Source organism: Enhydra lutris, unplaced genomic scaffold (genome assembly GCF_002288905.1).
Source record: "Enhydra lutris kenyoni isolate GAN:26980312 unplaced genomic scaffold, ASM228890v2 scaffoldscaffold92, whole genome shotgun sequence".
Lineage (NCBI taxonomy): Eukaryota > Metazoa > Chordata > Mammalia > Carnivora > Mustelidae > Enhydra > Enhydra lutris.
Window position 1 is genome coordinate 3,052,566 of NW_019154176.1, and position 22,984 is coordinate 3,075,549.

A 22,984-nucleotide genomic window follows, 5' to 3' on the forward strand; every position below is an offset into this window, starting at 1 on the left:
CCTCAAGGACAGTACCTGCCTGGAGATGCCCTGTTAACTTCCTCTGTAACCTGCAGGAATTTCTCTAATCTGGATATAATCCCTCACCAGATAACATAAGTTCCCCCAGCCATGCCAAAGTGATGCGTTCCTATGAAACCTTTTATAAGTCAAAAATGGCCTAAAGTGAAGAAGTAATTATCATGAATTTATGTGGAAAAAATTGTTAGTGTTCCCAGACCCAGAATAAATGGGGAGAAAGCCCCGATGCTCGCAGACGCAAGTCAGAGCTCCGGCGGCTCGCTGCTGGGATGCTGAGTGTCACCCCGGGAAAGGACTTGGGGCACCCCTCCCACTGCGTAGTTGGGCGCCGTCCTCTATAACGTCCACTACGAATCCAATGCTGAATACTATTTTCGCTTTTAATCTTTTCTCCTAAAAAGGAAAATTCTCTTCAGATTTCCTTTGGTTAAAAAAAACAGGTACTAATGTAAGTCTTTCGTAAAAGCCAAGTGGTGTAACGGAACTTTAGAAAAGGGAGGGAGACCAGGGTTACTTACAAATACTTTTGATTTTGGTTTTAGGCACCCTCTCAGGACTTTAGGGGAATGGACGGGGGTGTCCCCCCCACCTCCCTACCTCCCCACCCAGGGCAGGGCAGCAGGGGAGAGACCCAACTGGAGCGGGGAGATATTCCAGCTGAGAGAGCACGGGGTGTTGTCTCGGAATGGGGACAGTGGGTGGATGCTGGCTGCCCTCGAGGACCTCAGCAAGGTTCCTCTCTGGAGCTCAGATCAGAGGCACGAGACAAGGTCCGAAGCTCTGGAGATGGAGCAGATGGAAATGGGAGTGCCCACCTGGGCCCCCAGAACCTTTTCTTGGGGTAGAGAAAGCTGCTTCCCCCAGGGGAGGGGGTAAGGGGAGGCAGGGGGGGTTGTGAGGACGGAGGGAAGGGCCAGTTATAAGTAGCACCTTCGGCTGGATTCGGCCCAGGATTTGGCTGTACTCCAAACACCCCACCTCAGCATGACACACAGGAAGTGGGGGGATCCTCCAAGATCTTCCAAGTTAAAGCGCCCCCACAGTAGCCACTCAGACAAGTCAATGCAGAGCCAGGCACCCGGGCCCCTTCAACGTGGCTTCTGTCCATTTTCATGTCTTTACTCATCTTAGGGGACCCTCACTATCTCCCCCAAGTCTCTTATTTGCCTCATCCTGGGAATATCAGGTCCCCACGCTAATGCCTTTAGACCCTGCCTACAAGTCCCTCCACTGTCCTCGTGCAATCCCACCTCATCACCTCAAGGACATTGCCTACCTGGAGATCCCCTGTTAACTTCCTCTTTGGAAACCGAGCACCCCCTTCACCCAAGTTCAGCAGGAAGGAGGCGTCTCATCACCTCCTCCAACGCACCCCAGGCTTCCTAGTACTGAGCACAAAGGAAGCCAACTGTGTTAGCATTTCCTGTCGATCACGATCACGGGGGCCAGCGGTGTGAGTCAGGCCTGCCCCGTCCAAGACCCACCAGCAGCCTCTACCTCGCTGGGGTCCCCCCACTCCGGACCCCCTGCTCTTCTCCAGGGCTGGCCCGAAGAGCCGCCCCTGGACTTCTGCAGTTTTAACCCTGTGACTGGGCTTCCGTCCCGTGGGGGCCACACCCACTCCCCCACCCCACCCCCGGCTGCCCTGGACCGCATTAGGGCGACTTTCTCCTACAGGCTGGCCACCATGGTGCTCCCGGGGCTGCTGCCCGGGGCCTGCGGGACTCCACTCATCTCCCTGCTTCTCGTCTGCTGTCTGCTGCCCCCAGGTGAGGCAAGTCAGGCTGGGGAGGACTGGAGCTGGGGTACTGGCCCCGGGCCGGCAGGGTGGGGGTGGGAATTGATGAAGCAGAGCTTCCCTCACCCCGCTCCTGGCCCTGTAACACTTCCCTAAACTCGCATCCGAGAGGTACTCACCCAGCGGCCTCAACAGAATGGCTGTTGACCTCAGCCTTCAGGGCTCCCTGATGCCTCATCCCTGCAATGTGACTTGCCCCGGCCCCACCCCCCCATAGACTCCTTCCCTGGACCTTTGTCTCTACTTTCCCCTCTGCCGGGATCTCTTCCCTTTCACTCAGAACACTCCTACTTTCCCTTCAGAGCTGGCCCGATTTGCCTCCTCCTCCAGGAAGCTTTTGTTGGCTCACTTCCTCCTCCAGGCTGGATCAGGGTCTCCCCTAGCCTTCCTCAGGGCTTTCCCCAATTCCTGACCAATCATCCGTCTTCCCCACTGGACTGAAGCACCACAAACACAGGGAGGTGGTGTTGAGAGGTGGGGGCTGTCGGGGGCTGGGGAGAGGCACCGGCCAGTAGAGTGTCCCTCTGCTCCCACAGGTGCCCCAGGACAGCAGTTCCCGCTGAGGGTGGAGGTCCAGAGCCCCGTGGTGCCTGCTGGGGGGTCCTTCTTGGTCAACTGCAGTACGGATTGCCCCAATCCCAACCTCATCGCCCTAGAGACATCCCTATCCAAGGAACCTGTGGGCAATGGCCTGGGCTGGGCGGCCTTCCAGCTCTTCAATGTGACTGGTGACACCCAGGTCCTCTGCTCTGGCTTCTGCAATGATGTTCAGACGACAGGCTTCTTGATCATCACAGTGTACCGTGAGTGACGGAGCCTGGAGGTGGGACCGGCCTGGGGCAGTAGCTGGGAGGGGAGATGGCGAGGGGTGTGGGGGAGCAGGGAACCCTGAGTCTGCAGAGATGGACCAGGGCTCTGACCCAGAGTGTGGACCTGAGCGCGCGCGCGCGTGTGTGTGTGTGTGTGTGTGTGTGTGTGGAGAGAGAGAGGGGCACATCACAACCATATGCCAAGGCAACAGCTGTGGAATCAATTTACTTGGGTCCCATCAAGCACTTTTTTTGATGACATCTCCTTCTTTTCTTTCTCTATTTCTTATGGCAGGTAATAAGTCATGTATGTGGTTTCAAATCAAGAGTTATAAAAAGGCATTAAAGTCAGAACCTCCATTCTTCCTAGTGCTGGCTGCGATGTTTTCATGTGGACACTGGGCGCTCTTTCAGTCCGTAAGCAGCCCCAGGCTGGGGGAGGAACCCCGAGGAGCCTCATTCCGCAGATGAGGACAGAGGGCTCAGTGGGGTCAAGTCGCTTGTCAGGGCTTACAGCCCACAAGTGGAGAAGCTGGTCATCTGGCTCTCAGGTCCTTGCTCCTAACAGCTGAGTCTTCCCCAATCCCCGCCGTTACCAGTTTCTTTCTTTTTTTTTTTTTTTTAAGATTTTATTTATTTATTTGACAGAGAGAGATCACAAGTAGGCAGAGGCAGGCAGAGAGAGAGGAGGAAGCAGGCTCCCCATGGAGCAGAGAGCCCGATGCGGGGCTCGATCCAAGGACCCTGAGATCATGACCTGAGCCGAAGGTAGAGGCTTTAACCCACTGAGCCACCCAGGCGCTCCTGTTACTAGTTTCTTATGCTTCCTGCCAGAGTTTCTCTGCATTTAAAGGAATCCAACAGATCAGAAAAGAGAGCATGCCCCTCCTGGTCCCTGCCATTTGGCGGAGCCTTCATAGAGAAGTGTGGTATATGCATGGGATCGTGTGTGCGCCTGTGTCTGTGTCCCCATGTGCGTGTCTGTGCGTGTCCATACATACGTGTGTCATCATCTCTGCGGGTCTGTGTGGAGTGTACACAGGCGTTAGTGTCTGTCTGCATGTTTGTGTGTGCCTGTGGCGTGTGTGGGTGTGAATGTGAGTGTGGGTAAGTCTGGCTCAGGATCTGCGCCTGTGTGTGTCTGTGTGAGCGTGTGTTTCTGTGTCGATGTGTGTATCTGTGTGTGATGGGCGTGGAGGTCTGCGTCGGGACACGTCTGTGCTTTTATGTCTTTGTATCTGCATTTCCGTGTAAGGTGCAGATCTCTGTGTATCCCAGACACCTCTGTCCAGCGTTCTGTGGAAGCCTGTCAGTCCTGGCTCACAGGAGCCGAATGCACTCATCCCTTCGAGACCCTGCGTCACGTTGGGTAGCTTAAAAGCAGCCAGAGTGGGAGTATTTACACTGCAGAAATTGGCAAACGCTCCATGTTGGGGCTGTCCCACCCCACCCCAGCCCTGAGTTCCCAAGCGTTACTAGCATTAGCCCACATGCCACCATCTCTGACCCCTGGTGCCCGAGGTTGGATGGGGGCCCTTTTTATTAAATACTCTAAAATTGTAAATACAGGCTTCTCCTACTATTCCAAAGGAAAGCACTCCTGTGAAAACTTTTGTAGGTCAAAACGATGTAAAGTGGGTGGGCCTGGGGGCCTCAGTCCTTAAGTGTCTGACTTCAGCTCAGGTGATGATCCCAGAGTCCTGAGATAGAGCCCATCAGGCTCCCTGCTCAGCAGAGAGCCTGCTTCTCCCTCTCCCTCTGCTGCTCCCCTTGCTTGTGTGTATTCTCTTTCTCTCTCTCCCTCTCCAAAGTAAATAAATAAATAAATAAATAAATAAATACATAAAATCCTTTAAAAAAATGATGGAAAGTGAAGAAGCAATCAATTTCTATTGAAAAAAATCTTGAGCATTCTCAGATGCCAAAAATAACATCTCCTAGGCTTTTCTGATACATCTTACGGACACATTTTGCTCACAGGCTCACAAAATAAATGGGGAGAAAGCCCCGATGCTCGCAGACGCAGGTCGGAGCTCCAGCGGATCGCTGCTGGGATGCTGAGTGTCATCCCAGGGAAGGACCGTGGGCGCCCCTCTCACTGGACATGATACCTGCTGCCCTATAACCCCTCCCTGCAAAACCAACACTGAATGCTATCTTTGCTTTTCGCCAATTTTTTTTTAAAAGGTTGATTTATTTATTTGAGAGGGAGCACAAGCAGGAGGGGCAGAGGGAGAGGGAGAGGGAGAGAGAATTTCAAGCTGAATCTGCACTGAACACAGAGCCCAACGTGGGGCTCGATCTCATGACCCTGGGATCATGACTTGAGCCGAAACCCAGGGCTGGAGGCCTAACCGACTGTGCAGAGGCGCCCCTGGCCATTTTCCTTTCCTTTTCTTTTTTAAGAGATTTTATTTATGTGAGAGAGAGAGAGTGAGAGAGCACAAGCAGGTGGGAGGAGCAGAGGGAGAGGGAGAAGCAGGCTCTCTGATGAGCAGGGAGCCCGACATGGGGCTGGATCCCAGGACCTGGGATCACAACCTTAGAGGAAGGCAGAGACTTAACTGATGGAGGCACCCAGGCGCCCCCTGGCTATTTTTCTTAAAAGTGAAAATCCTCTTCCGATTTCTTCTGCTTAGCGAAAACAGGTGCTAATTAATGTTGGGCTTTCACCAAAGTGGAGTCATGAACTTTTGGAAAGCGGGGGACACCTGCAGGAAGATGTTAGCTATTTTTCACAGCAGCCTGTGCACTGGCCTCTGTGTGATAGCTGAGATCCAGGCTTGAGTTGTCGAGGGCCCAAGATGCTTCCTGAAGGGGGCCTGGGGTTTGGTCCGCATGCCTAGGAGGGGCACTGCAGCTGCCGCTGGGAGCAGACCCAGCCAGCCTGGGGCTGTGCAGTCCCTCAGGGCAGTGCCAGGTCACCCTGAGAGGCCGCCCCAGAAGAGCCTTGAGTGCCTGGGACTGACTGAGGAGGCCAAGGCCAGAGTCCAGGCCAGATGCTGGGAGGTGGGCTGTGGGAGTCCCAGGCTGTGACATCAAGGAGGCAGGGGAACACACAGGGGCCTGGAGTTTGGGTGACTCACCTTCTAACCCCAGCTGGGCCCCTTTCTGGCTCTGTGTCCTTGGGTAGATCACCTTACCCTCACCTCTCTGGGCCTCAGCTTCCCTATCCGTAAAAAAGAAGGATATAGAGATTTCGCTTGGTTGCTGTGTGCATGAAGGAGAATGACATTTGGAAAGTCTAAGGAAAACTAAATAAACAGGAACTTTTATAAGTACTAATAACATTGTAAGTGGTCATAACTTAGTCCCTTTTCTTCCCCCCCTTTTTTTCCTCAACTGTGAATTTCTCAGGAACAGAAAATCTGACTTCTATTTCAGTTCCTGGCAAGGGATCCCACAAAACAGGAAATAATAGTCATGATGTTAAGGACAATAGCAAACACTTCTGGCACAGTACTAAGCCCTCCCCATTTATTAACTCAAAGTTCAGTTCTGACCCGGGCCACCCTCAGCCTTCTCTCCGCTCCCTGGGGTGGGAGTTGTAGGGCCGGCTGGTGAGTACAACGCTCCCCCCTCCCAACCCCGCCCCAGGGTTCCCGGAGCGAGTGGAGCTGTTACCCCTGCCCCGCTGGCAGCCCGTGGGCGAAAACCTCACCCTGCGCTGCCAGGTGGCAGGCGGGGCGCCCCGGAGAAACCTCACCGTGGTGCTGCTCCGCGGGGAGGAGGAGCTGAGCCGGCAGCCGGCCGTCGGGGAGCCCGCCGAGGTCACGGCCGCGGTGCTGGCGGGCAGAGAGGACCATCTCGCCAATTTCTCCTGCCGCACGGAACTGGACCTGAGGCCCGGAGGGCTGGGATTGTTTCAGAACAGCTCGGCCCCCAGGCAGCTCCAAACCTTTGGTGAGGGAAGAGACTGCAGAGGGTGGGTGATGAGCTGAGCCAGAGAAGGGGTACCCTGGTCGGGAGGTTTCTTGCAAATGGAGGGGACTGGACCTCAGCGGCTTCTGGGAAGGGATGCCCTTGGCCACTGAGGACGGTGTAGCCTCAGTTGGGACACTCCAGGCCGCGGTAACTAACGAGAAGTCTAAGGGGGTGTGTCCTGGGAAGGGGGTGAGCCAGGCCGCAAGATATCCTGGGAAAGAAGGACCCTGGTTCGGGACAGTGAGCATTCCATGGGGAAAGGGACGCCCAGGGCTCTGGGAGACCCTCCTCCTGCTCACGTCCGCCCTCCTCCCCAGCACTGCCCGTGACCACTCCACAGCTCACTGTCCCTCGGTTCTTGGAGGTGGGAACGACTTGGTCCGTGAACTGCACCGTGGACGGGTTGTTCCCCGCCTCTGAGGTCCAGGTCCACCTGGCGCTGGGGAACCAGACGCTGAACTCTACAGTCGAGAACCATGGGAACACGATCACGGCCACAGCCACAGCCACAGCGAGCATGGAGCAGGAGGGTGCCCAGGAGATTGTCTGCAACATGACATTGGCGAACGTCAGCTGGGAGGCCCGGGAGAACACAACCATCTACAGTAAGAGGGGGCGGAGCCAAGACAGCAAGCCAGGGGAGACAAGGGGCGGGGCTTCGGTATCCGGAGTGGAGTGACATATATAGGGCGGAGACTAAACTGGAGAGGTGGGGTCTGAGCCCGCCGAGAGGAAGGCGTTGTCGTGTGGGCGGGGCCTAAATTACCCGAAGGGTGTATATATAGCAAGATTACCCCAAGCTGGACTGGGGCCGCGGGGGTGGCGGGGGGAAGGGGCGTCGCACCGAGTAGCATAAAGGCATGGCCTGGATACCCCAAGAAGAAAGAGTCAGGTGGAGGGCGGGGACAGATCTATGTGAGGGGCGTGGTCAGTAACCTACTGGGCAATGTCCCGTCTTTAGGCTTCCAGGGGCCCATCCTAAACCTGAGTGAGCCCAGCGCCCCCGAGGGGACCGCGGTGACTGTGACTTGCTTGGCCGGACCCCGAGTCCAGGTCACGCTGGAGGGAGTTCCAGCTCCGGCCCCTGGACAGCCTGTCCAGTTTCAGCTAAACGCCACCGAGACGGACGACAGGCGCATTTTCTTCTGCAGTGCGACCCTCCGGGTGGATGGGGAGATCTTACACAGAAACAGCAGCGTCCAGTTGCGTGTCCTGTGTGAGTAGGTCACTCTGATCTTTAAACCCTTGCTCTCCTGGTTTGGTGGGAAGTCTCTCCCTTGCCCCACTGTGCCTCGAGTGTGTCTTATCATTGGACTGATCCACAGACGGTCCCAAGATTGACCAAGCCAAATGTCCTCAACGCTTGACGTGGAAAGATAGGACTATCCATGTCCTGCAGTGCCAGGCTCGGGGCAACCCGGACCCCACGCTGCACTGTTTCCAGGAAGGCTCCCGGCTTGAGGTGCCCATCGGGATCCCATTCCTCGTCAGGTTAAACCATAATGGAGCGTACTCCTGCAAGGCGACCAGCTCACGAGGCACACAGACTATAACCGTGGTGATGAACGTTTGGGGTGAGCCAAGACGGGGCCGCGGGTATAGATGGGCAAGCCCGGGCGGGGGCGTGGGGCGGCAGAGCGTGTGTATTTATTTCTTGTTTCTCTGCATAGATCGGAACGCCCGCGCCGTCAGCATCGTCCTGGGGGTGTTAGCGGTCCTGGGCGTGGTGACGATCTGCGCTGCCTTACTGTACGTCTTCGGGGTCCACAGGCATAGTGACATCTACCATGTGAACCAGGGGAGCACTTCGTTGCCCCTGACGTCTAGGCAGCCCGAGGAGGCTGTGGGGGAGGATCCATCCTGAACTTCCAGCTGGGGGAACGCTGGACCAAAGACGATGAGGGGTTTGGCTGTATCCCCGGGTTCCGCACCAATAAAGCTCTCAAAATCCGGAGTCTGTGGCTTGATTCCACGTGTGCTGAGGAGCTCACCCACTGCGCTTGGCGTCCTTTGAGTGACATCTCTGTGGCAGCAAGGGGTGGAGCCTGTGGTGCCCAGACGCGGCTTGAACTCTGAGAGGCGGGCTGGGCCTTAGCCAATGGGCTGAGGGGGTGGGAAGGGAGGCGGGGCTTGTCCTGGCCAATCGCCGGGCGTGCCCTCGTTGCCGCTCTATGCCGCTCCGCCCAGGCTCGCTGGTCCCAGAAGGCGCCGGGTTTCCCAAGATGGCGGCCGACGTGTCCGTTACTCACCGGCCCCTGCTGAGCCCGGAGGTTGGGGCCGAGGCTGAAGCTGATGATGCCGCGGAGCGCCGGGCGCCCGAAGAAGAATTGCCGCCGCTAGATCCAGAGGAGATCCGGAAACGCCTAGAACATACCGAGCGCCAGTTCCGTAACCGCCGCAAGATACTGATCCGGGGCCTCCCGGGGGACGTGACCAACCAGGTATGGGGGGGGGGAGGGAGCGTGGCGGGAAATACCACCGTGCGCGTGCGCGGGGGGGACCGGGCGACACCAACGCTGGCCTGCGCTGGGGGGCGTCGGCGGGAGAGTCCAAGCGCGGGATCAGTGCGGGATCGGGAGAAACCAAGAGCAGGATATGGGGGTGGGGGTGGGCAGTGATGGAGGGAGAAACCAACTTTGGACTGAGGGAGGACGTTGCTAGGGGCGACCACAGGCTTGGACGAAACCAAGTAATTGAAGGGGGGCGGGGAACTGGAAGGGGGCCGGGCAACTTTGGCCTGGTTGGGGGATTGTGAATGAGCTGCTATATTGGGACTGTGGAAGTAGGGATGGCAGTTGCTCCCTGCTCTGATCGTGTATTGCCCCACCCCCTCTACCATGGGTAGGCGGGATGTATCCAGAAGTTTCAGGGTTCACTGGAGTATGCCTTTCCATAGCACGCATTTATCGACCCCTCTGCGTCATCCGGAAGTTGTAGTAGCTCCTGGGGTCTTTTTTCCCCTAAAGCTTCTGGATTAATTTGGAAAAATAGAGTCTAGTTCCCCCAGCTCACAGACCTGCAGGCCTCCCCCACTGTTCTCTGACCCCTCCCTTGACTGGTCTGGCCAGGGCTGCCCTTCTTTTGGGGCCTACATGGGGTAGGGCTTCCCAGTGCTCTTTGGACCCAAGGAGATTGCATCTAGTCGGCCCTGCCCTGCCACAGTGGGATGGGTTCTTTCTCCCTACTGCTGAGAAATCTCTGCTCTCTGACCCACGTGCACATCTGCCACTGACTCTCCCTAACCACGAGTAGGCGCATGGCTGGTGGGGTCTCAGAGTGTGGTGAGGAGCAGACTTGAGGACAGACCTGGGGCAGGTGCCACTAAGCATGGTCTGTTTTTTTCCTAGAGCTGGCTCTCCTAATGCCTACCATCTCTCAGCTGGGAACACTCTATCTCCTTCAGGGTGCATGGTGTGTGTCTGGCAGTAGCAGGCCCCAGAGTCTGCCCACGAAGCTAGCTTACCAGAAGGCCAGCCCTGTCAGCAGGAGGGAGTTGGGAGGCATGTGAAGCTATGCACTGTGGTCTTATTAAGTACACAGGGTCCCCAGTTAGGTACCCCCTGGCTGGCATTCTCTCTGCTGCCCTGACCAGCTGCATGACCTATGACATGTTTCTTTGCATCCCTGAGCCTCAGTTTCTTCATCTACAAAATGGGTTAATGCCCAATTTGTTGGGATGTTGGAAAGAGTCAGACTTGCAAACCGAGGTTGAGATGGATTGAAGTTACTTCCCTAAGGACATACAGCAGACCTGGGACTTGAACTCAGACCCGTCTGACTCTTCAGTTGTGTTGTGTTAGTTCAAAGCATGGAGTCTGCAGCTAGGCTCTGAATCCTGGCTGTGAGTGTTCCCTCGTTTGTGAGATGGGGATGCTGATTGATCTGCTTTCATAGCTGGTCCATGTGGAGGTGGCTCTGGGTGGGTGCCTTCAGCCCCTGGTGACTCTATCCTTTGGCTTCTGTCTCCACAGGAAGTGCACGATCTGCTCAGCAACTATGAGCTCAAGTACTGTTTTGTGGACAAATACAAAGGGACAGGTTTGTGGGGCTGTGGGTTGGGCTAGTGGCAGGAGGTGACAGTCCCTGAAACTGGGAGGGTCTAGGCCCAACATTTCCTGTCCTGAACCTCAGGCCCAACATTGTCCCCTAGGCCATACAGGACAGACTGTTGTCCCACTCTGGCTCTCATCCTGGGTGCCCATTGTGGGGCAGCCTTGGCCTTCCTCCCCTGGGCTGCCTAGCCAGATACCTGAACACTGGGCTCCCCACTTGCCCACGCCATTCCCCCCAGCCAGCCAGTCACCCAGGCCTAGTCTGGCTTTCTCCTTCACGTCCTCCAGAACAGTTGGCATCCCTTAATTCCCTCAATTTCCATCTGACCCATGCCCCCTCGATCTCTGCCAAAAAGGCAGCTTCCCTCTGATCCGTCCGCCTCTATGATTTCATGCCTTCCCCCCAGTGGCCAGCCCTGATCCAGTTGAAAATCTGACCAAATCCAGGCCTAACCTTCATTGTTCTTCTCTCTCTTCAACATCTCTGAGGCTCCTGCTGACACTACGGTGCAGGGATGGGCCCCAGCCTCACCGTCCCCCTGGGCACCCATCATGTTCCCGGCTGTTCCCTCTGCCAGTGCTCTTAGCTGTCCACTGTGCCATCCGGGCGGCATCGGGCAGCTCCGCGTTGTGCCCCGAACGCCCCGCCCACCATAGCACTGTCACGCTGGGCTCTTGTCGCTCTCTCACTCACCTGCCTCCTACACTTCGTGGCTGGCTCCATGAGAACAAGGAGGGGTCTTGTCAGCCTTGGCGCTCCCTCTCCCCCCCGCCCACCAGGCATGGGAGGCTCTCTGTGGGTGTCTGTGCCTGCCAGGTATTGTGCCAGTATTAAATCTTCTGGGGCCTTTTCTTGCAGTGTGTAAGATGGGTGAGGAGCTGAGGACAGGTAACTCCTTGCGACCCACCTGGCAGGCTAGGAAGGTTGTTCAGATCTTGGGTGCAGGAGGCAAACGGACCTGGGTTCAGGTCCTGGTCTGGCCACCCTCTGTGGCCCCAGGCAAGTGATTTACCCTCTGGAGCCTCGGTTTTCTCACCTGCAAATTGGGCATGACCTGCTTGGGTTAGCCATGAGGCCAAACCTGTTAAAATACCTAAAAAGCTGGGGTGCCTGGCACCTAATGGGTGCTTATTAATATTGCTAGAGGCAGTGCATCAAAAGTATTCACTGAGCACCTAGTATGTGTGTGTGCCGGGCATCAGGGATCCAGAGGTTAACTGACATTCTCATTGATAGAGTCTTCCAGCAGTGGTCACTGAATGTTGTATGCCAGGTACCGGGTACATAACTGTTAACCGAGCGGAGAACAATCTAGTCTGCAGACAAGGGTGTTATTCAAACAGCTGCAAACATGGAGGTTTGCACGCGTGCATGCATACACACACACATGCACACACACACACACGACCAGAAGCTCCGAATGTGCAACAGGAGAAGTCAGGCTAGGCTTTGTGGGGAAGTGATGTTTGAAGGGCAGGTCGGGTTAACCAGGCAAAGCAGCATGGAGGTCCGGCTTCCAGGCTCAGGGTAAGCGGGAGCAAAGGTCCGCGGCCGAGTGGGCGTGGCACAGTCCAGGAAGTAGCAGTGAAGAGATGGGAGAGGAGGTCAGCAAGGCCAGTGGGCCAGGCCACACAGGATCCACTGGTCCCTGTAATGAGAAACCAACCCCTAGACAAGGACGCGATGCCATCTGATTATCCTTTTGAAAGGCTCCCTGTCGCTGCTGGGTGGAGAGCAAATGAGGCATGGCCGTGGGACCGGATATGAGAGGTGTTGGTGGCCTAGAAAGGTGATAAAGGAAGGGTGCAGAGCAGGGCACTGGGGCTTGCCTGCCTGGGTTCAAGTCCAGGCTCCTCGATGGGGGCAGGGGGCACTGCTCTGGACCTGTTTCCTTGCTGGCCCAACGGGGGTGGTCAGGAGTAAGTTCTCTCGTTTCCCATGAAGAAACTGAGACCCCAGAGCTCCCCTGAGCCATTCAGGGGCTGGACTGGAAGCCCAGGCCCCAGCGACTACATCCTGAACCACTGCTACACAGCCCCCGAGTTAGACGCGTAGGACCCAGCAAGGCACACAGTGGGTGAACCCTGCTGTGGGTGGGGATTGGGGACAGAGCAGGGAGCAGGGCTCAGGGAGGCAGGAGGCCCCTGCAGCCGGGCCTCAAGGCTGCCAGCCATTCCCTCGGCCGGTCTCTGACACATCCTGGTTGTTAGGTATTCTGAGGTCAACACAAGGTATAGAGGGAGGTGGGGGGGGGGCTTGCCCCTCAGGGTGCCTCCTGAGCCTGCACTCCCTTCCGCTGCAGCCTTCGTGACCCTGCTGAACGGGGAGCAGGCAGAGGCTGCCATCAGCGCCTTCCACCAGAGCCGCCTGCGGGAGCGCGAGCTGTCGGTGCAGCTGCAGCCCACGGACGCGCTGCTGTGCGTGGCCAACCTGCCCCCCAGCTTCACGCAGCAGCAGTTCGAGGAGCTGGTGCGGCCCTTCGGCAGCCTGGAGCGCTGCTTCCTGGTCTACAGCGAGCGCACTGGCCACTCCAAGGGCTACGGCTTCGCGGAGTACATGAAGAAGGACTCGGCCGCCCGCGCCAAGTCGGACCTGCTGGGCAAGCCTCTGGGCCCGCGCACCCTCTACGTGCACTGGACGGACGCCGGGCAGCTGACCCCCGTGCTGCTGCACTCCCGCTGCCTCTGTGTCGACCGCCTGCCCCCCGGTTTCAGTGACGTGGACGCCCTGCGCCGGGCGCTGTCGGCGGTCCACACGCCCACCTTCTGCCAGGTGAGCCCTGGGCCTGGTGCAGGGGCCTGGGGGGTCGGGGCCAGGGACAGAGCGCCTCGGAGGGGCCCTTTGGAGTCACCTGCCTTTTCTAATCTCCTGGGTCCCTTTTCAGTAAAGCAGCGGCGGTGCCACCTTGAATGGGGTTCTTGTTAGAAAGGCCACGTGGTGTAGTGGGTGACAGCCCAGCCCGGAGCCAGATGGCTGGGGTTCAGATCCCTGGGCACCCTTTAGTGACTTGCTGAACCTTGGTGGCCTTGAACCTCCTATCAAGTGCAGGTGAGGCCGCCTTTGAGAAAGCTGGGTGCGAGGCCGGTCACCTCTCTCTCCCATTCCTGTGTTCCTCAGACGTTTGCAGAGGGGCCTCGTGGCTCCCAGGTCTGGCCTTGGGGAGGCTATCCGGAGACAGCCACAGTCCCGTGTGAGCCTGGAAGTCAGGACGTCAGGCTTGGCTGAATTCCAGACCTGCCCTGTGGCTTTGAGCAAGTCAGTCACTCTCTGAGTCACAGTTTCCCTCCATAAAAAGGGATTCGGCACTCACGTCAGGTCGGCAGAACAGTGTCTGTTTCATCCAAGTGGCATGTGTCATGCACTCCGGTGTGTGTGCCTGGCCCTGTGACAGGCACGGTGGCGTGAGAGCAGGCCAGACCCACTCCTCTTACCCACAGAGCCCCGCGTAGGCACTCCTTCAGTACCCGCTGAGCGCGTTGCTGAGAATCCCTTCATCCTAGAACAGCCCACGGAGGCAGATAATAACCCCGTTTTCAGGCAGCACAAGTTCAAGAGCCCTGCCGGGGGCTGTACAGCCAGGGAGGGCGTGGCAGGGCCAGGATTGGAAGGCCGCAGCCTGGTTCCAGGGGCCCCCAGGCAGCCTGATGGAGCTGCCGTACAGGCTCTAACCCCAGATCCCCCCAGTTCTGTGGCCAGGGGCGGCTCCCGCTTCCCTCGTGTAAATGGAATGTTGGGGCCTAGGGACTCCACTGTCTTAGGAAGCCCGCTCCTCGCTCACTCGGCATTTGGTCACGCTGCTGCCTTCCGTGGCGTACCTGCCACATGCTCGGTCCGGGTCGGGGGCTCAGGACACAGATGACTTAGGTTGGCAGCTCTGTCCTGTCTTGAGGGGGTGGGACAACAGGGCCGTGACCAACGATCAGTTCTCATTCCGAGCCTCAGTTTCCCCATCTGGAAATGGGGCTAGCAGTGCTTTGTGATTGGGTTATTGTAAATGGCTCCTTGTTCATGGTTCCACTTAGAGTACATGTCCTGGTTGAATGGAGGCCGGGCTCAGGAGTGGGGCACGTTGAGGTTTGAGCCTTACTCTCCCTCTTTAGGAACCGTGAAGCCTCGCTTGCCCTTTGACCCCTCCCTCTCTTCCCCTGCAAGACGGCACGTGTTGTTAGAAGATGTGCGTCTGGGCCTTGGTCAGAGGCGAAGCTAAAGTGCTCAGTAGAGGCAGGCTGACGGCCGGAACCCCCTACCTGGGCACCCAGAGCGGGGGCATGCTGAGAGCACCGCCCTTCCTTGCCCCTGGGGAGGACTGTCTCCTTGAATCCCCACAACCACCCTTAGAGGTGGGTTTGCTTGGCCCCAGGTCACAGATGAGGAGAGCAAGGCCCAGGGCTGGGCATGTGCAGTGATGTGCCCACACCAGCCTGCCAGTAAGAGGGGCCTGGGTCGAGGTCCAGCAGCTGACCCCGGGGTCCCCCAATCCTGAGCGCGGCACCCTCACCTTTCAAGAAGGCGGGACGCAGAACTGGGAACTGGCCGTCCTGGTGGGGAGCGTCATTCTCAGCATCGCCAAGCTGAGCCCATCAGGCAGCGCCCTAGCAGCCCGCTCTGCGCGCTCTGCCAGCCCCTCACGGGCCGGTCTCCAGCAGTGCTGTAGATGCGAATAAAGCAGGTATCCCAAGGCTCTGGGTGTTGTCAGAAGCCTCCTCCGTTTTATTTATTTTTGCGAATGGGCAGGCCAGTCCTGTTTGGAAATTCAGCAGGTGCAGAAAGGTCAGTGGCAAAGGCGGCTTTGCCCGCAGCCCCTGCTCAGAGCCGGTTGTGGTGTCTCCTTCTGGCGAGATTCTACCACGCATTTCAAGCAGATGCGTGCGGATGTCCTTGCGCTGCCCTCTGCCTGACCCAGATACGGCCGGGCCTGCTTCGGTTTGGTTCTTCCGCTTGGTCTCGGGCATATTTTCATGCTCAGACACGAGAGAGCTTTCTTACTGCTGTCAGGGATGCCCCATATTCGTTTCGTGGGGCCTGCTGTCCTCTGTGGATGGACGTGCATCGCTGGGGACCAAGGAGCATCGCTGTTTCTTGAAATGGCCAGAGGCGCCCAGAGGTGGTTTCTTGAGGGCAGCAGCATGACCTTGTCCGCTCCCAGCTCCGGCTCTGTGGCCCCGGGCCAGGGACTGCCCTTGTCCGAACCCATTTCCTACCCTGCAGAGTGGGAGTGTGGCCCGTGCCAGGCTCTGCGACGTGCTGGGACAGTCCCCGTGGCACCCAGCCTGTGGCGGGCACAGTCTGACCGGGTGCTCGCCTGGGATCTGCCTGCCCTGGGACAGCACCCACTGTGCCCATTCGTTCCCTGAGCAGGTGGCAGGCTCACATGGTGGCACAGCTGACCTGACCTGAGGGGGGCTGGAGCGGGGGCACCCGTGGCCTTTATCTTTGTGTCTTGCTGCAGAGACAGACCCGGGTGGTGGGGGAACGGACACGTGACACACAGCACATGCGGCATCCTCCCTGTCTCCAAAAACGTCTCCATCCCGGGACACATCTGACCCAGAGTCTGCATAAGGGGCTGTGGGCCTAACCCACAGGCTGTTGTCAGGAGCGGTGGGGGGCCCTGACTGGCTGTATGACTTCCCTCTCAACTGGCACATCTGGTCTTGAACCTGAGCTTGGAGGCCACGTGTTTCACCCCCAAGCTGTGTCCTTCCTCTCCAGCCCTGGCTGTGTGTCTTCAACCTGAGGCTCAGTGGAGCGGTGTCAGAGCCACCCATCTCTCCTCCCCTCAGCACCCCTTCACAGCTCTGTAACTCCGCCTCCCTGCGCCTTCGTGTGCTTCACGGTCCCCATCAGAGTCCCCAGGTGGCGCTGGTCTGAGGCCCAGGGGACTTGACCCATGTGAGGTGGATCCCAGCTTTGCGCTCTTACCAGCTGCGTGACCTTGGGCATGTCGACCTCTGAACTTCAGTTGTCCGCTCTGAAAAATGGGTAGGATGCAGCCTCCTAGGACCATCCAGAAGATTCGATGAGCTGTTGCAAGAACAGGGCTCAGAAGAGTATAGGGCTAAAAATCCACCCCGTCTGGGGAGGTTCACTGTCACGAGGAGCCAAGTCTGGTCACTGTTGTCACTTCACATGAGGGCAGCCACTGCCACTTGGGTGCTCACGTCTTCCTCCCCCCCCCCCCCCCCCCGCCAGCTGGCATACGGCCAGGATGGGCAGCTGAAGGGCTTCGCTGTGCTGGAGTACGAGACGGCAGAGATGGCCGAAGAGGCACAGCAGCGGGCGGACGGCCTGGCGCTGGGGGGCAGCCACTTGCGCGTCTCCTTCTGTGCCCCCGGGCCCCCCGGCCGCAGCATGCTGGCTGCGCTCATCGCTGCGCAGGCCACGGTGAGTGCGTGCCTGGGAGGTGCGCCCCCGGGGGTGGGGGTGGGGCACCCAGGGGCCAGACCCTCCTCTCTGGAAATGTCAGGGTGTCAGCTGGACTCAGGACGAGAGGGACAGGTGAGCCCGCGTCCCTGCGGCCAGGCGGGGCTCTAAGCCGCTCTCTCTCTCTCTGCAGGCCCTCAATCGGGGCAAAGGGCTCCTGCCCGAGCCCAACCTCCTGCAGCTGCTCAACAACCTGGGGCCCTCCGCCTCCCTCCAGCTGCTGTTGAACCCCCTGCTCCATGGCAGTGCAGGGGGCAAACAGGGTAAGGTGGGGTCAGGCAAAGTGGCAGCCAGGGTCCCCAGCTGTCTTGGAACCCGGCACCTCTGTGGACTGTTTTCCCATCCAACCGCTAAGTGACTCGAGCCTGTGAGCAGGGGCTGGAGGAGAGCACCACAGAGGGAGCAGGTGCCCCGAGCCCCTCCTGGGGGAAGCAGAGCTAGCTGCAGAGAGGATGGCTAGTGAAAGGGCCATCCCTCCCTGCGGCACACTCTCCTTCTGGCCCTCTTTTGGGGGACGTCGGTTGCTTTCAGGGAGCTTCAAGCCCGGGGCTGTGCTTCACTGGGGCAGGCGTTTCCATCCTGGGTTTGCTGCTCACTTCCCGATCTCCCCAGGCCTCCTGGGTGCACCTCCGGCCATGCCGCTGCTCAACGGGCCCGCCCTGTCCACGGCACTGCTGCAGCTCGCCCTGCAGACCCAGAGTCAGAAGGTAACTGCACGGCCCGGGGCCCTGGGCCCTGGGCCCTCCGTATCCATACACACGCTCCGGCCCCATGTTGGTCCACGTCACACCCCGGTCACATCTGCCAGTGGCTTGTCATCGGTGGGGTGAAGACAGGTGCTCAGGACTCCGGCGATGACTCAGTCTGAGAGAGAAAGTCCAGGCTTCACAGGAGTCGCTTGCTGGTGTCTCACTCCCACCTTCTCAACGCACAGACACAGAGACCCGTACAGACCAAGATACACACACACACACCCGTACACACACATCCACACACACGCTGCTGACCTACCCGGTTTGGTTCATTAGGGTCAAGTCAGTGACGTGGGGGTGTCTGACCATCACTGACGGCCTCAGGGGCTTGTGGGGCTGAAAGTGGCTCCACGTGTGGCTGTTACCCTGTGTTGGATACTGTGCTTCCTTGATAATCAGCAAGGGGACCGGGTGTGGGACAGTGTGTGCCTGGGAAGGACCGTCATCTTATGTGTGTCTGACGGTGTCTAGCAGTGCGGGGTGATGGGCCCTGACACCCTGAGCGTAAGGTGCATGTCCCTGGGGTCTTCCCAGGGCCTGGTGTGCCGGAGGCCCTCTGTCACCACTGGGTGGCTGGAAGGGTGATGGCTGGGATGTGGGAGCCCATGTCCGTGTGTGCCTGTGACTGGCTGGGCCTGGAGTCTGGGTGTGCTGGGTGTGGTGACCCCTGCCTCCTGCCTGGGCCATGATAGTCCATCTCCAGCTGATTGTGCTCTGTCTCCAGAAGCCTGGGATCCTGGGAGACTCTCCCCTGGGCACCCTTCAGCCTGGGGCCCAGCCGGCCAACCCCCTCCTCGGGGAACTGCCTGCAGGTAACACAGATCCTGCCCCTCCTCATCTTTCTGGACCCGTTCCCTCTCCCCCTTTCCGAGCCCCTTTCCTTACCGGGTATGGGTGGATGACCCCATCTCTCTCTGGGTCTCAGTGGCCCCAGCCGTCAGTTGGGCCCCCGCCTCCCAGGGTGGCTGGAAGGATCCTGGGAGGTGACACGCTTAGAGGGCTCTCCGCAGTGCTCACCTCATACCTGCTAGTCCCAGTCCTAGCGGAGGCCCAGGACCCCCAGAAGATGGGTCCTTTCCGGTTGGGCGCCAATACCTCCTTCTCCCTGTAGGGGGGGCCCTGCCCCCAGAGCTGCCGCCCCGGCGAGGGAAGCCACCACCTCTGCTGCCACCACTCCTTGGCCCCTCTACCGGTGACCGGGAAGCCATAGGCCTGGGTCCCCCAGCAGCCCAGCTCACTCCACCCCCGGCCCCAGTGGGACTCCGAGGCGCCGGCCTTAGGAGCCTCCAGAAAGACAGTGGACCTCTGCCAGCACCCCCTGGGGTAAGGCCCCACCCTGTACCCAGTACCAATCCGGCCTCCTGCCCTGCTAGACCCCGCCTGCCAGGGGCCCTCACGAATCCAGCTCTTCCACCACAGGTCTCGCTGCTGGGGGAACCCCCAAAGGACTTCCGGATCCCCCTGAATCCCTACCTGAACCTACACAGCCTACTCCCGGCCAGCAACCTGGCGGGTAAGGAGGCCCGGGGCTGGGGAGGCACAGGGAGAAGCCGCCGCCCGGCTGAGGGCCACCTGCCTAACCCCCCAGCCCCTGGAGGTGGCGGCGGCGGCAGCAAAGCCTTCCAGCTCAAGTCCCGCCTGCTCAGCCCTCTGGCCAGCACCCGTCTGCCCCCTGAACCAGGGCTGCCTGACAGCTGTGGTTTCGACTACCCCTCGGTGAGTACCTAGCCGCCGTGTGGTCAGCCCTCCCGGGGGCCGCTGCTGTGGCCCTTTGTCCCCTTAGAGCAGGTCATTCTTCAGACCATTATTTCTCGAGTGCTGATGGCCAGGAGAGCTCTAGGGAGATTGTGGGAAAGGTGCCACACACAGTCCCTGCCCCGAGTCACAGGTCTGTCTCTGCACATCAGACCTGCTTCCTGTCTGTCTCTCCTGAGAGGCGTTAGGCTGTGCTTCTGGCTCTTAGAGACAAGGCGCGGTGTCCTGTTGGTTTCTTTGTCCTCTCCCTTCTCCGACTCCTGTCCCTGTCCCTGGAGAGCTGCTCCTTCCGTGATCCCAGCCCCCCATCCCGGTCAGCCATTGGAGCCTGGCCACTGGCAGGCCCCCTGTGTTGTTTGGCCCACGCTGGGTTAGAAACAAATAACAACTGAGATAAATTTCGACACCAACGTAGAAAAGACCTCACACACCCCAGATGGGCAGCTGCTCCTGAAACACTGTGAACACCTTCCCGCACGGGGGCCATACGCCTTCACAGCAGCTGCCTCCAGGGCCGATGTGGAAGCCCTCCCTGCTGTGGGGCGCACACCCTGTTTCCTTCCAGCTGCCCAGCCTGCACTTGGAAGTTGCCCACACACAGTTGAGTGTGCCTCCTGCTGGAGGGGGCCAGACTTCCCCGGGAGCAGCAGTGCCCTGGAACTCAGCCAGGGGTGAGGCTGGCGCGGACTCCGACCCAACATGCTTCTCCCCCTTTCCTTCAGGATGTGGGACCTCGGCGGCTCTTCTCCCATCCACGGGAGCCCACACTAGGGCCTCACAGACCCAGCCGACACAAAGTAAGGGCTGCCCTGGCCAGCTTGCCTCCTGGGTGTATCAGTTAGCTCTTGCCGCATAACAAGCAGCCCCACCACTTGGTGGCTCAGAACAGCAGATACTTGATTTCTCCGTCGCGGAGGCCAGCGGGTGGTTCCCTGGCGGCTCAGCTGGGGCTTGGTCATCTGCATTGGTTTTAGTCACATACCTAGCAGTTACTGGGCGGGGTGCTGGGGGGCTCAGCTGGGACGATGACCAGCCCCCGGAGCTCGTTCTCCAGCATACCACCCTGTGAGGGCAGCCCACGTATGGTGGTGGTGGCCCCGGGGCTCCCCAGAGGAAGCAGGGAGGCCAGGCCCCTCTGCCTTTACCGTCATGCTGCTCGTCCCAGTGGCCAAAGCTAGTCACTGGTGCAGGGGGCATTTTGGTGTCCAGGGAGCGGGTGGGGGGGGCATTTCGGAGGGTCTGCAAAAGCAGGTGGAACTTCAGTCCTCTCTCTCATTCGGCCCGCCCCCTCTCTGCAGATGTCCCCCCCACCCAGTGGTTTCGGAGAACGGAGCAGCGGGGGCGGCGGGGGACCCCTCTCCCACTTCTATTCGGGCTCGCCCACTTCCTACTTCACCAGTGGCCTGCAGGCTGGCCTCAAGCAGAGCCACCTTAACAAGGTGAGGAGCTTCCCCAGCCACCGGTTTCCCCAGGGACAGCCAGAATGCAGGGGCTTCTGTGACCTTTGGTGCTTGGGCCCTGGCTGAGGTGGTGGCAGAGTGGGGTTCTGAGCAGGGCTGAGCTCAAACAGGCCATCCTCCCCACACCTGCGTTGTCTTGTCCCTAATATCCAGCCTTCCTGGTCACCTTTCACTCCCTCTCCAGTGGCCTATGGTGTGGGCGATATTAGCCCCAGTAGACAGAGGACGAAACAGGCTCACAAAAAAACTCCTCCTCCCCTAGTCTCCTAGCTGATGAGTGGCAGAGGCAGGATTTGAGCCCCAAACCCCTTCCCTTGGCCCTTGGGGACCGCTTCCTCTCCCATTCCATCTTTCTCCCATGTCTCCCAGGCGGTCGGCTCCTCTCCACTGGGCTCCGGAGAAGGGCTCCTGGGACTCGGTCCCGGGCCCAATGGCCACAGCCACCTGCTGAAGGTACGGGTCATGAGGTGGGGTGGGGTGGCAGCGAGGACATGCCAGGCTGGGGAGCAGTGGCCCCTGGATGGCACCTGACTTGCCACCCCCTCCCCTCTGTCTCTAGACCCCACTGGGTGGCCAGAAACGCAGCTTTGCCCACCTGTTGCCCTCACCCGAGCCCAGCCCCGAAGGCAGCTACGTGGGCCAGCACTCCCAGGGCCTCGGGGGCCACTACGCAGATTCCTACCTGAAGCGCAAGAGGATTTTCTAGGGGGCCAGTGCCAGAGATGCTCAAGGGCCTGCACCAAATCACTTTTGGGTTTTCTGGTGTTCTGTTTGTGTTTTTTCTTTCCCCCTTTCAGTAATAGAAAAATCTCTGAAAGACTTTGTTGACCAACCAGCCGGAACCCAAGGAGTGTGGGGGAGTCTGGGGGCCGCTGTGCACCTCTGGCCTTCTCCCGGCATGGAAACTCTACAGCCTTAAGAGAGAGGGGCCCTTGCCTGCTCTCTGTCCCCTCCCCCATATCCACCTGTGTCTGTGTCTGTCTCTCTGGGAGTCCTCTCCTGCCTTGTCACTCCTGTATTTTGGCCTTTCGAGTGCCTTGGAGGTTCCCCTGACCTCCCGTGAGGATCAGAGACTATCCCCCTTTTTTAACTTTGACAATTGACTTTTGTTTCCTTTTCTAATTTGTATTATTTTTTAAAGAATCCAGGACGACCCCCAGCTCTGATTCCTTCAAGGTCCAGCATGTCTGGGCCTTCATTCCACTCTTTTCGGTTTGAAATGGCTCAGCCCTCTTTTTCTCATGTCTGCTGCAGGCATGGCTGTGTCCTGCCCCTGCCTGCCCACTCTGGCCTGTATTCCAGCTGGGGGGCCCTAGGCCCCTGCCACTGTTCCCTTGCCTTCTGATGCCTTAAAGCCGGGTCCCAGGCCCTGCGGTCAGAGCCTCTTAGATGCCGAGCTCCAGGAGCTTGACTCAGGACCAAATGGCTCTGGCCTGGGGATTGGGCCCCTCTACCCAGGGTCCCCACTCTGAGGACAGTAGAAGGCCAAAGCCTTGGTCTTGGCAAAACAACCCTATCATCCTTCCTGCCCAGGCCTAGGTGCAGAGACAGGTTTTCTCTGCCAGCTTAAACCAGTCTTGCTGTCAGTCTGTGGGAGTCGGGTATTGTGCATCTCACTGAGCCTCTGCTGTCTACCCCCTCCCCCACTACCCCCATGTTGAAGATGAGCTCCGCCTCTCCATCCCCAGGCTAGATCACCTGGAGCTGGCCTCCTGGCCTTCTGTTGGCCCAGTGCCCAGTCCAGCAACTTCATGCAGATAAGCTCTGCCCCTGCCCACCAGCAGGACCTGTCCGCCTGGACCCTCCTTCTGGCCTGCTGGGCCACCAGCTTTCCTCCCCTGACTCTGGGGGGTCCACATCCACTCCAGGGGGGTGTCGTCTCCCCAGTCCTCCCTCACAGACCTTCCTTTGCTGAATTAAAGTTTGTAAGTAAATGGTTTTAAAGAAAGCAGAGCTGGCTGGTTCTTGGGACAAACAGTGGGCCTGGGT

General features: G+C 58.8%; 2 protein-coding genes across 3 annotated transcripts; both read left to right on the forward strand.

Annotated features, from left to right (window-relative positions):
• The first annotated feature begins 1,460 nt into the window (after positions 1–1,460).
• Positions 1,461–8,506, forward strand: LOC111162539 (intercellular adhesion molecule 3). 2 transcript variants are annotated; one of them, XM_022527027.1, is made up of 7 exons: positions 1,461–1,790; positions 2,356–2,622; positions 6,226–6,531; positions 6,870–7,157; positions 7,514–7,768; positions 7,878–8,126; positions 8,223–8,506. In XM_022527027.1, exons 1-7 carry the CDS (start codon positions 1,709–1,711, stop codon positions 8,414–8,416), a joined length of 1,641 nt encoding a protein of 546 aa, XP_022382735.1. In that variant the 5' UTR covers positions 1,461–1,708; the 3' UTR covers positions 8,417–8,506. The 2 variants fall into 2 exon arrangements, with proteins under 2 accessions (XP_022382735.1, XP_022382736.1); XM_022527028.1 differs by lacking the exon at positions 6,870–7,157.
• A 75-nt stretch (positions 8,507–8,581) lies between these two features.
• Positions 8,582–22,966, forward strand: LOC111162537 (ribonucleoprotein, PTB binding 1). The gene is made up of 13 exons (XM_022527026.1): positions 8,582–8,993; positions 10,524–10,590; positions 12,908–13,377; positions 16,798–16,989; positions 17,162–17,291; positions 17,641–17,735; positions 18,505–18,592; positions 18,892–19,103; positions 19,200–19,496; positions 20,258–20,332; positions 20,834–20,974; positions 21,365–21,448; positions 21,555–22,966. The coding sequence occupies exons 1-13, from the start codon at positions 8,724–8,726 to the stop codon at positions 21,699–21,701; spliced, it is 2,268 nt and encodes a 755-aa protein (XP_022382734.1). The 5' UTR covers positions 8,582–8,723; the 3' UTR covers positions 21,702–22,966.
• Positions 22,967–22,984: the final 18 nt, after the last annotated feature.

Excerpts from the sequence above, each read along its gene's own strand:
- LOC111162539 (XM_022527027.1), top strand. The coding sequence starts at position 1,709 with ATGGTGCTCCCGGGGCTGCTGCCCGGGGCCTGCGGGACTCCACTCATC. Across the intron at positions 6,532-6,869 it reads CAGGCAGCTCCAAACCTTTG|CACTGCCCGTGACCACTCCA; the intron begins GTGAGGGAAGAG and ends CCTCCTCCCCAG. Across the intron at positions 7,158-7,513 it reads GGAGAACACAACCATCTACA|GCTTCCAGGGGCCCATCCTA; the intron begins GTAAGAGGGGGC and ends TCCCGTCTTTAG.
- LOC111162537 (XM_022527026.1), top strand. The coding sequence starts at position 8,724 with ATGCCGCTCCGCCCAGGCTCGCTGGTCCCAGAAGGCGCCGGGTTTCCC. Across the intron at positions 10,591-12,907 it reads GGACAAATACAAAGGGACAG|CCTTCGTGACCCTGCTGAAC; the intron begins GTTTGTGGGGCT and ends CTTCCGCTGCAG. Across the intron at positions 21,449-21,554 it reads GCCACAGCCACCTGCTGAAG|ACCCCACTGGGTGGCCAGAA; the intron begins GTACGGGTCATG and ends CTCTGTCTCTAG.